Source organism: Oncorhynchus masou, chromosome 21 (genome assembly GCF_036934945.1).
Source record: "Oncorhynchus masou masou isolate Uvic2021 chromosome 21, UVic_Omas_1.1, whole genome shotgun sequence".
Classification (NCBI taxonomy): Eukaryota; Metazoa; Chordata; class Actinopteri; order Salmoniformes; family Salmonidae; genus Oncorhynchus; species Oncorhynchus masou.
The window spans coordinates 34896081-34909120 of record NC_088232.1 but is presented as its reverse complement, the minus strand read 5'-3'; the positions used below and the strand labels follow the sequence as shown (position 1 = coordinate 34909120).

Genomic DNA, 13040 nt, shown 5'->3' with positions numbered 1-13040 from the left:
ATAACTCGTTACATTTAACAAAACTAACACGTTACTTTACAATATTATTCTGTGTGGAAAGTAACATGTTATATTACCAGTTATATTACTTTGGGTTACTTTCATTAAAAAATCTCACTGTTTGATTGTCGGAGGGAGCAAGGTAAGCCCTACCAAAAAGAGGTTACTTACTCATGTTTGATCACTAGTTTCCCCTTTCATCTGTTGCACGGCTTTCCTGTGGAAGTCTACAAGTGCAACACTATATATATTGGCTGCTTAATTAGCCATATATACTTTAAACCAAGCATCTGTACAGATTTCCTATCTTTTCACTCAAAATCTTTATCTTGAGCAGCCAGTTCTGGTTATAGATCGCAAGTACACGGACCCATAGAGATGTATAGTGGACACACTTGCAACTAGAAGGGAAAGCCCACTATGGACTTTGCTATCACCGAAGCGATCAATGGCAACGATCAGAGGTGCGCCCTCTATACATTTCTATGGACAGCAGCTGTCATGACTAGGGCTGTGATGGTCATGACATTTTGTCAGCCGGTGATTGTCAAGCAAATACCTGCCGGTCTCACGGTAATTGACCCTTAATTAACATAAACATGTTTAGCATCTCCTGGCTTCCACCCATAGCCTACAAGCCACTGATGCAGATCTTTGGAACAGTTACATTTGAAAAGGTCTAATAAATCAATTTATTATAGCCTACACCATCACAATAAATCCATTATTCATTTTAGACAGGTCTAAAGAAACATGATAAGTCTATTTCAAAAGAACAGAATAGCATACTCTGAATTGTCCTTATGTTAGGCCCTGATCTGGCTATGCCATATGGCTGTGGGCTACATTAGTTCATTTAGCAGAAAAGATTTGCTTAGAATTTCATGGCATTATTTTATATTTTTTATAGTATGAAGAATACAATTGAACATAGCTGAATAAAACAGAAAGGATATTTTCTCCAAATGATTTCAGGAGTGAGCACATGCGGCTATTTTGTGTTAACGGTTAACAAAGAAACAGGTCCTCCTATATGATTCATTTAGAGTTATTTATGCAACTTTAGTTGTGATACAAACATTGGGCTATATGTTTAGATGTTTTATACATTCTAAGGCTCAATGATGCGACTCTAAAGGCATGAGCTCTTCTTTGTTTTTCGTGCAGGCTGCACACACTTAATGTGTCACAATTTGACAAGCACTTGATCATATTCTCACCAGGCCTCGAATTTCCCGGCGGCATCCCCTGTCACGCCTGCTCCCGCTCTTCCCCCCTGGCACTCGAGGGCGCCAGGCTGCCCTGCATCACGCACTCCTACCATCATCATTTACGCAAGCCTGCCTTCCCTCGTCATGCGCATCAGCAATATTGGACTCACCTGGACTCACTCATCACCTGTTTATTACCTCCCCTATATTTGTCATTTGCACTGTTCCCCGCTGCTTCATTGATTGTTATTTGTCTGTGTTACCCGTGTGCTGATGCTGTTCCTGTTTCGTTCCATGTCCGTTCCATATTAAATGTTTGATTCTCCGTACCTGCTTCGCCTCTCCAGCGTCATCCCTGTGACATCCCACTTGTGTGGCTCTTAGATGTCTCAATTCTGATTGGTTTCTTCTTTTTATTTTATTTTTTAACCTTTATTTAACTAGGCAAGTCAGTTAAGAACAAATTCTTATTTACATTGATGGCCTACCAAAAGGCAAAAGGCCTCCTACGGGGATGGGGCTGGGATTTAAAAAATATATATATATATAGGACAAGGCACAAATCATGACAAGAGAGACAACACAACACTACATAAAGAGAGACCTAAGACGACAACATAGCAAGGCATCTCAGCTCCGAAGTAGGCTACAAGTGAAGACAGACACACCGGGGACGCAACTGCCCGCGCCCCTCTTATTGAATTCCGAGGCGCATATTGATGTTATAAGAACTGTCCAGAACTGTTCATCAGCCAACAAGATGAGTAGGCCGAACGAACAGCAAAAGCACTAGCCCATATGAATCTACTATCCCGCATAGTACAGGTTGTGGGATGCGATAGATCCCCCAAAAAACAACCACTTGCATCGAAAAATGTTTTAAAAGCAATCAAGCTGATGTTGATAAATGTTGATAAACTATTAGGCTATTTCTTCACATTATAAGCGCCAGTAGGCTATAGACACGATTGTTACAAATGTAATCAATTTGCAAGAAAAACACCATTCTCAGAAGTGACCACAAATGCGATTATGCATGTAATACTTTATTATAAAGGTGCATTTTTATGGTGAAAATTATCTTCCCCAAACTTGAAACTCACACGCTGTCTATGTATGCCAGTTAGGCCCTACAGCGGTTGTAAAGCGTATTAATGTGCTTCATTTTAGGAAAGTTAATAAATATACAGTGTGGCAATACTTATTTTCCACCATAATTTTTCTCATTTTGTCTATCATATTTGAAGTGTACCTATGATGAAAATTACAGGCCTCTCTCATCTTTTTTAAGTGGGAGAACTTGCACAATTGGTGGCTGACTAAATACTTTTTTGCCCCACTGTAGTAGGCCTAGCCTATAGAAAGCTATAGGATCCTCAGTTATTTGGCCACTTTCGTTGTGATACAAACCATAACAAAACATATAGGCCTATGGGCTGACCAACATGAGGTGTGTGACTATGATTTGAAAAAGTCGCACAAAAAAAATGCATGGCCTGTTTCTTCGCCGACTTCACACACTGGGCATATTATTATCTTGCCTTACTTAACACACTATAGGCTAATATTGTCACCCATCAGACTATTCTTAATTGAATCTTGTCTTTACATATACTAAATAATACATGTGTCAAATTTGTTTTGATTTAGAATGGACCATTATCATGCACCCGTCTCAGAACAGGGGGAACAAAATATGTCATCTATGCACTTAAATGGAGGACACTTTTCCCATGGTTCATAATCATGCCAGCTAGGTAGGCTATACTCCTGTTGTAAATAATATATTAGGAAAGTTGATATTAGGAAAGTTGATAAATAAATATAGTAGGCCTAGCCTATAGAAAGCTGATGGGATCCTCCTCTTTTTAGTAGAGGCCATCAAAACTCACGCCATTGCACAGCCTATAAACATTTTGTGCAACATGAGCTGAAGGGCTCCCATTAAGTGTTCAGATTTTTCATTTGCATTTATGTCAGAGTTATGTCAGAGTTATGGACAGTAGAGTGCTGAGGACCAGGCAGTTAGCAAATTTGATAGGCTACTAATGACCATCAGCAGCATCAGAGCTTGGAGAAGCCTAGTTACCATGACTAAATGCTCACATGGTATTTGACTGCGGTCATGACTCTTGACCGCTGGTGTGGCGGTAATACGGTCACCATAACAGCTGTAGTCATGACCTTTCTCTGCTTACTCGAGAAGTAAATGAGGAAACAAGTCAAGATCGGATCATGGAAACACACGCCCGGTAGAGATATAATTCAGAAAGTAATGCAAACATTGTTTGACAAAGTAACTGTAATAGTATTACCCAATTTGAAAAAGTAGCGCGTAACTTTACTACATATGAAAGTAATCTGATTACGTAACACGTTACCTTCGTCACCCTATACAGTAGGCTGTCATAGCAGGGCTGAGTGAACAACCCCAATGGATGGAGGTAGAGTGTAGTGGCAGCTGAAGCTCTTCTGAGGAGAATGTCTGTTTTCCCATTTTGTATTATGACCACAAATTGAGTGTGGTGAGCAGAGCCAAAGACAACCGCCGCCCCATCGGAGGCCTGGGAGTAAAAATAAATCAACGCCCCTCTGAGAAATGGCAAATTACAGCGTATGGCCTTCTTAAATATTGGATGATTTTTACAAGCAGACAAAAATGTCTAAGAGTAATTGAGCTCCCTCCCCGGACGTTTTATTGGGGTGACGGCAGCATCTCCCATAACCTCACATAATGCCTTGGAACAAGTGGCCTTTGTGCAAGATGCTGAGCTGTGGAGGGGCGAGAGAGAGGCGAGAGGGCTAGCTCCTCAGATTCCACAGCCCAGGCTGAGGGAGTTGAGGCCAGGGACTGGAGGGGACGAGAAGCTCTGTGGTCAATGTCTGTGATGCTTTGTGGGGATGTACTGTATGTATGTCCCAGGGAGATGCTGGGTAGCCTGGAAGAGAGGAGGGAGGCTGGCATCAGAACAGAGGTGAAGAGAGAGTGGGTCAGAGACGGCCACGGCTGGCTGCATCACTGGACTGGACCAGAGAGAATGGAGCTGTTACAATGCTCTGGGGTGTTATAATTTGGACTGTTGAGTTTTAACAGGCTCAACCTAAACAGTGTGGTGGATCATGATCCACAATGTGTGATCGTAACAGTCAAGCTGCTGTGGAAAACCCTTATTGGTGGTTAGATAAGTAAGAGGAGACAGTTACACAACAACATGGCTATCTGGTGGGGCCCTAATGCAATTACCATCTGCACGTATTTACATCACAGAACTTATTCAGACTATATTGAATTGAGCCTCTGCGATCAGAGGATGGGCCATGTTGACGCTAAATGGTAAAACAGAGGTGAGGAGGCGATGAGCAGCTGTTTTGGATCTGGCCACCTCTCACAACAAGCCCCTCCATGATGGGATCCAGCCACACAACATCATAGTCCCCCGAGGGGAGAGGGCCACACCAAGCCAGACTCTGTCATCGGCCCCGGTGTGCTGGCGCTCCGCTCTCCAGTGTGAGTCAAATAAAGAGTCATGGCGATGAGAATATAACATGATGCTCAATGCATCTCAAAACCCTCTCTCTCAGTCCACCCCATCCGGGGCTCACTAGATCATTCCAGTAAATCATGCTTTCACACTCTGCCCTTCAGTCCTGGCCTTGCCTGTTTGGAAGCCATTTTGATAAGAGCAAACTCTTGGACTGTATGTTTTTGTTCAATGTCAGCTATGCCTCTTCTAAAACCGACTTGATTCATGTTTTACGGTAACTGAGAAGTTTACCAGCAGAGGGGAACAACAGCGCCAGCCACCGCCGATACAAACTGCTTCAAAAATGGGCGTGCTCCAGCACTAATCAAACACTCTTCTGAATATAGTAAAATTATGTCAATCTCTCATAGACACACACATACACAGACTGATGGTCTGTCTTTGCCAGTTAACTCACAGGCGGGCATGTTTTCTGTTGTCATGGAGACAGGGATGTTTTGTTGTTGTTGGACAGATGTTAGACCCAGATGTGTCGGTCGTCTCCACCCCTCCCAGGCCATACCAGGTGACCACCTGACTGGGTGTCTGTCGCAATGGCATGAGGAGGGCAAAGGTGGCTGGGAGGGGTGGGGTGCACCGTATGTCCCATCAGATGACAGCCCTGCCCCACTTAGAGAGGAGAACAGTGGCGATCAGGTTATACCCATCACCCTTGCCAAAAAACCTCAATTAGCCCCATTGTCTGGAGGATGAGACCTGGCCCTATTATCAAGGGGCCCAATTTCAGGGCCCATTTCCCCTCACTCTGCTCCCCTGACCAGGAAGGCTGAGTGCACCTGATAGCGTTTGATTCACATGAGCCTTTTTGTGTGTGTGTGCCAGGCTGATATCGGTATCTCTGTAGGATGGGGGTGGGCTAGGGGGGCCATCGAGACAACGCAGAGTGTTTCTTTCAGACAACTGCCCAAGGTGAATGAGCAGTAAGGCTGATATTCAAGTGCCTTCAGCTGTCCACTAAGTAAGTACATTGCCTGTTGACTAAGCACAGGGCCTGTGGTCCACTTACTTACCACAGTCTGGGTTGTCCTGTCCATACAGGCCAGGCTGGCAGCCCATGAAGCAGCGATACGAGCCAATGGTGTTCTCACAGAGCCAGATGCCACACACCGAGCTACCATACTCCTTACACTCATTCTGATCTGTGGAGAGAAAGATGTACTAATGTCATACACACATCATTCCTATTCTTCACCCTTCACATCAGCATGGATATCCTGCATGAGTAGGCCCGGCCAGGAGGCCTGAGATATCCATGTGCTTATGTCATACATGCACACACACATGCACACACACTCACTCAATCACCAATCCAATTCCCCCTCCACTCCTCACAGTACAATGTTTCCCCAGCATGAGTAGGCCCGGCCAGGAGGCCTGTGGTGCTGCTGTCCTCAGTGCTCAGCAGCAGACACTGGGCATGGCCAAGAACAATATTTGCACAGGAACCGAAGAACTTGTGAAGAAGCAAAGGGACACGTTCCAGAGGGAGAAACACCTCCATCCCACAATGGGGTGATTCATACTCCCCAAGGGAAGATGAGGAGCAGAGCTCCAGCCACAGGGAGCTCCCTTACGCAAGACTACAGCCCGAGGAAAGCCTCTGGGCCATAGTTGGACTCTCACTGAGGGAATGTCACCATTGACACTGCATTGACTACAGCTACATAATCGTTACAAAAACGCTTCACACACAGGGCGGACTCTGGTCTAAAGGGACCGGAATGGTCTATTAACTCTTCTGAAATTTTGTGAAAACACTGATTCAGCTGGGGCAGAAGCAGTGGATTGTGGGTAGAGTGAGGGAGTTATGAAGTTGGTAGAGTGTTCTTACCCTCACAGTCAGCTGTGTCTGCAGAGTACTTGAAGCCAGCCTCACACAGGCAGAGGTAGGAGCCATCTGTGTTGAGACACTGGCCATGGGAGCACACGCCGTCCTTACTGCACTCATTAACACCTGGAGGGAAAAAGGAGGAGCAGGAGAGCGGGAGAGAAAGAGTCAGAGAGAGACAGCAAGACAGACACAGAGAGAGAGAGAAATGGAGATAAGAAGAGAGAGGAAAGTGTGAAAGAAAGTGTTCTTTGTTTATGAAAGTCATGGCGTATTTTCTTCTTTGGTGTACTATACTACTATATCAGTCAGCCACCGAGAATCTCATTCTCTCTTAACATGAAGAAAATAATACATGTCTGCAATCAAGGGCTTGTCTGAGCATAAGATACATTGTCCATTTGGAACACTTTATGGTACTGGCAAAATATGAAAACAGTATGTAACCTAGCTATTGGTCTGGGAACATTCCCTCCGACTAGTAAAAAGCATATAATGATGGCTATATGCTTGATTAAATGTAGATTGGTGTAATTGCCACATTACAACACAACTTACAAGGTATTTGGACTGAATAGCCTAATAAGTGGGGTCAAGGCAGAAAAGCAACAAAAATAAAACCTATTTTGCCAAGGGCTGATAATGAGACAAATGTTTCAATGTAGACAGTAAACACATGTAGAGGTAAAGGGAACAAAACATTCTGAAAACAGCATGGGACAGCACCTCAATTTATGTTCCGGTTTAATAGCCATGTGATTCGATACAAACATTTACAGCAATGATTTAGCTAAAACAGAGCTGTATGGCAGGTTATATTAGATTGACTAGTGATTAGTAGTTCATCTTTATGATTTATTGAGGTTAGTGCACTGTCCATGGTTATGTCCCAGACAGGACCAGCGCCCATAGCCCTGTAAGCAGCAAGCCATCCAGCCAGTTCACCTGTGAGCCAACCAGAAGGCCAACCACTCGGGCTCACCTGACCCCTCCTTCCCATGCACCCCCTCTCCTCTCCCTGCAGGGCCCATGGCAGAGGGGCCTGGCTTTCACTGTGTCAGGACTGCACACACAATGGCAGACGACCTGAATATATATGCCCAGCCTCTAATTTATAGGATAATATTTGCTGTGGCAGAGGGCCAGGGGAGTGCAGGTTGGACCTGCCTTGCTCACTGTTGTGGATGATGTCTGGTGCTACAGTACATGGCTACAGCCCAGCAGACTGAAGGGAAAGCCCAGCCATCATCACAGGGCACTGGGGAGGGGCTGCCTAGCCTGCCGGGTACGTATGGCCTGGAAGAGGTCCAGTCCCCTCGCACCATGGGCCCCTCACCCACTATAGCCCTCTCCAGGATCTTCCACCCCCAGAGAGTGGCCCTGCTCCATGCTTGCCTGCTTCACAGCGATAACATGCTCAGTGTACTGCCCAATGATTTGTCATTCCGGTTACGCTAATGCTCGATACCTCTCAGCAGTAAAACAGGCCAGAATCAATAATATGCAGCTTTAGCCGGAGTTACATTCCTTTCATCTTGATTCTTCCAGAGTGCTCAATTCCTCTGTATTTTGACAACTAATGCTCCAGAAAGTTCCAGTGAAAGGCTAGCTAGTGCTCTGGCCAACAGTCAGGAGCAGCATTTCTCTCTCTGGTGTGAACAGGGCAATGGGTGCGGCTGGAATGACATAAAATCTGGTCAATTGGAGGTGAAAGAGGAGGAGCAGTGAGACTGTTGATGTCTGGCAATAACCTATTAGAAAAAATGGCTGGGTTTGATCCCTGCTGCCTAACTGGAGCTGGAGCTGTGGGGAGAGCAAGGGGGAAAGGGGTCAGCCCAGAGAGAGACAGGGTCAGGGAGTACAAGCTGCCCTCTGCATGCACGGTCTGTCGTTACCCAGACAGGAGGAACTTGTGGCTCGTGCTAATTGTGGTAATGCATTCAAACCAGTTGGTAGTTAGTTATAATCCTAGCATTATAGCTTGTTCTCGCTCATCTTGGCAGCCGTTTCCCTCTGTGGTGCATCCATAGGGACAGATGCAGAGGTAAGAACCATCTGTGTTCAGACAGTCCCCTTCTCCACTGATCACCCTAGACTGACACTCATCCACAGCTGAACAGGAGATTTAACTATCCCATTTCCTCCAAATCCACATGACTGATACACACTAAGAACGTCCCCAGAGAGAGGATGGGCGTGTCACAAATGATACTGACTCTTGCTGAACGCAACATGTAAAGTGTTGGTCCCATGTTTCATGAGCTGAAATAAAAGATCCCCTACATTTTCCATATGCACAAAAAGCTTATTTATCTCAAATTCTGTGCACAAATGTGTTTACATCCCTTTTAGTGAGCATTTCTCCTTTGCCAAGATAATCCATCCACCTGACAGGTGTGGAATATCAAGAAGCTGATTAAACAGCATGATCATTACACAGGTGGACCTTGTACTGGGGACAATAAAATACCACTCTAAAATATGCAGTTTTGACACCAAACACAATGCCACAGATGTCTCAAGTTTTGAAGGAGTGCACAATTGGCTTGCTGACTGCAGGAATGTTCACCAGAGATGGTGCCAGAGAATTTAATGTTAATTTCTCTACCATAAGCAGCCACCAATGCCATTTTAGAGAATTTGGCAGTACATCCAACAGGACTCAAAACCGCAGACCACGTATACGTTGTCATGTGGGCGAATGGTTTACTGATGTCAACGTTGTAAACAGAGTGCCCCATGATGGAAGTGGGGTTATGATATGGGCAGGCATAAGCTACGGACAACGAACATAATTCCATTTTATCAATGGAAATGACGAGATCCTGAGGTCCAATGTAGTCCCATTCATCCACCGCCATCACCTCATGTTTCATCATGATAATGCACGGTCTCATGTCGCAAGGATATGTACACAATTCCTTGAAACTGAAAATGTCCCAGTTCTTCCATGGCCTACATACTCACCAGACATTTACCCATTGAGCATGTTTAGGATGCTTTGGATCGAAGTGTACTACAACGTGTTCCAGTTCCCGCCAACATCCAGCAACTTCGCACAGCCATTGAAGAAGAGTGGGACAACATTCCACAGGCCACAATCAACAGAATGGTCAACTCTATGCGAAGGATATGTGTCAGTCATGCTGCATGAGGCAAAAGGTGGTCACACCAGATACTAACTGGTTTTCAGATCCATGCCCCTACCTGTGACCAGCAGAAGCATATCTGTATTCCCAATCATGTGAAATCCATAGATTAGGGCCTAATACATTTCAATTGACTGATTTCCTTCTATGAACTGTAACTCAGTAAAATCTTTGAAATTGTTGCATTTATATTTTTGTTCAGTATACTTTATATTATCAGCATATTATATCAGCATGTCATATTTTGCTAGCATCCCCTATTTTATGAGTGCCTTTCACTCATGTGTGCTGTGTTATTTACGATTGCCATTCTCACGTGTGAAATTGAATAGCATGAACTATTTACTTGCTTCACAGGTTGTGCGGTGATTCTACAGATTGGCATGGACTATATTGACCATGAGACAGATGTTGTCAATGCCTATCACGTCCTCCCTCCCCGAACTAATTGCTAAACACGCCCCAGAACTAGAGGCAAAAGTAAATGGACGCTTATCTCCAACGCGCCATTCGACTTGGAACGTCTCCACTCTGACTTCTCGCTGCACCTCTGTCTCTCTCCACTTCACTACATTACAGCGCTCTCTAGAACACTAAAGAAAAGTGCTTTTGCCTAGTATGTGTGATGCCAAGATGTAGGTCAGTACATGCTCGAATTGTATGTTACAGACATGGGGGACACGCCTGGCGCAGCAGGGAGAGCCTGCCATCCAGCTTTCGACTACAGAGAGTGGACCTGTACAACGCTCACAAAAGCACCATCTAAAGGAAAGTGTTTGTTCCAGAGTATGTGAGTGCAGCCTAAGTACTGTACACAGCCACAGCCACTGGGAGGTTCCCCACCAGAGTTGTCCCTCAACGAAGCCACGTACGGTGGACAACCCTGCACAAATGTAAACCAATGCTCTGTGTGAGTGAAGTAACTCTGCAGCTGTTTTTCCTCAGGGCTCAATGTTAAATTCAGGCTATACCGCAGTCCTAACTCCTAGCCTCCTTAAACGTTTAACTGGGCGCTTAGTTTAAAACAGAATCAATCAACGAATGCTACTTAAGATCTGCAATAAAGAGCCTTTTCATTGTACTTAGTGCCTTCAGAAAGTATTCATACCCCTTGGATATTCCACATTTTGTTGTGCTACAGCCTGAATTCACCCATATACACACAATACCCCATAATGACAAAGTGAGAACATGTTTAGACATTTTTGCAAATTTATTAAATGAAATATAGAAATGTCACATTTACATAAGTATTCATACATCTGAGTCAATACTTTGTAGAAGCACCTTTGGGGGTGATTACAGCTCTGAGTCGCCTTGGGTATGTCTATCAGCGTTGCACTTCTGGATTTGGGGATTTTCTCCCATTCTTCCTTGCAGAGTTTCTCAAGTTCTGTTAAGTTAGATGGGGATCGGCGGTGAAGAGCAATCTTCAAGTCTTTCCACCGATTTTCAAAACGGATTCAAGTCTGGGCTTTGGTTGGGCCACTCAAGGACTTTCACATTCTTGTTCTGAAGCCATTCCAGCGTTGCTTTGGTTGTATGCTTGAGGTCATTGTCCTGTTGGAACTTAAATCTTCGCCCCAGTCTAAAGTCGTTTGCACTCTGAAGCAGGTTCTCGTCAAAGATTTGTCTGTATTTTGCTCCATTCATTGTTCACTCTATCCTTTACCAGTCTCCCAGTCCCTGACGCTGTCTGGTCACTCTCTCATAAAGCCCAGATTGGTAAAGTGCTGTAGAGACTTGTCCTTCTGGCAGGTTCTCCCATCTCAAGGAACTCTGTGGTTCTGTCTGAGTGGTCATTGGGTTCTTGGTCACCTCCCTGACCAGGGTCCTTCTTCTTCAGTTTGGACAGCCAGCTCTAGACAGAGTCTTGGTAGTTCCATATTTTTTTAATTTGCCAATGATGGAGACCACGGTGAGCTTGGAAACTTTAAACACTCTAGAAATTGATGTATACCCTTCCCCAGATATATGCTTCATCACGATTCTACCTCGGAGATCTACGGACAGTTCCTTGGAGTTCATGGTATAGTTTCTGCTCTGACATTCAGTATCAACTGTGGGACCTTATAGACAGGTATGTTTCTTTCTAAATAATGTCCAAATTGAATTGGCCACAGGTGGACTCCAATCAAGTTGAAGTGAAATCCCAAGGATGGTCAAAGGAAATTGGATGCACCGGAGCTCAATTTGGAGTGTCATAACAAAAGGGGTGTGAATACTTATGTAAATAAGATGTCTGTACTTAATTATCAATACATTTGCCAACATTTCTAAAAACATGTTTTCACTTTGTCATTATGGGGTATTGTGTGCAGATGGGTGAAAAGAATGTACGTAATCCACTGTGAATTCAGGCTGTAACACAAAAAAATGGAATAAGTCAAGGGGCATGAATACTTTCTGAAGGCACTGTACTTGTCTCTGTGGTTGTGTTGGGATCCTAGAATTCCACTTTTGATGTGTTTGTGTGTGTACCTCTACAGAACGTCCCATCCACCAGCTCCAGACCCGGGGGACAGGAGCAGCTGTAGGAGCCGGGGCTGTTGGTGCACTGTCCTCCCAGACACAGACCGCTGTCCTCACACTCATTGGTGTCTGCCGGGGAGGAGACACGGAGGGGAAACACACATACCATACAGTCTAATGTAGCGTGACACATTCACACCACAGATGGCAGATCATTGGCTATTAATCCAAGTTGGTTCTCAGTTTATCCTCCAAATAATGTGGCCAAAACTTTGAGGAAAGTGTCACAACCTCCCACAAGAATATACATCATTTTCAGAATTGACTTCAGGGAATTATGACGACTCATATCAGTGTTGGTCTACCATGCAGAGCTGTGACTGACTGGAAATGAATCAGCATAAAGGAGAACTTCCAGCATGAGTGAAGGGACATTAGAGTTTAGTCCCTAGTACAAAAAATGTGTACCTTCACAGGAGAGCTTATTGGGTGACAGCGTGTAGCCAAGGTCACAGGTCATACAGGAGTAAGAGCCCTCTGTGTTGTTGCAAACGCCCATGGGACAGACCCCCATGGACAGGCACTCGTTTATGTCTGAAGGAGAGAGAGAAAGAGATTGAGAGAGAGAGAGCATCAGAACATGAGTGAGGTCAGATCTAGCCTATCAGTTCTAGGAGACAGCCTCTCAGGGTCTCTGGCCTGATAACATGACTAATGGCTGAATGCAAGGAGACAGCCTCTCAGGGTCTCTGGCCTGATAACATGACTAATGGCTGAATGCAAGGAGACAGCCTCTCAGAGTCTCTGGCTTGATAACATGACTAATGGCTGAATG

At 44.7% G+C, this 13040-nt stretch overlaps 1 protein-coding gene across 1 annotated transcript in view; it reads right to left on the bottom strand.

The window, feature by feature from the left end:
- The window catches only part of LOC135508226 (latent-transforming growth factor beta-binding protein 2-like), a 149964-nt gene that overhangs the window by 10783 nt on the left and 126141 nt on the right, over nt 1–13040 (bottom strand). The window contains exons 27-30 of the mRNA XM_064928273.1: nt 12674–12799; nt 12215–12334; nt 6588–6710; nt 5767–5895 (exon numbers count right to left, since the gene is read on the bottom strand). Coding sequence (XP_064784345.1) covers nt 5767–5895; nt 6588–6710; nt 12215–12334; nt 12674–12799 — 498 coding nt within the window. The remainder of the gene's footprint in view (nt 1–5766; nt 5896–6587; nt 6711–12214; nt 12335–12673; nt 12800–13040) is intronic.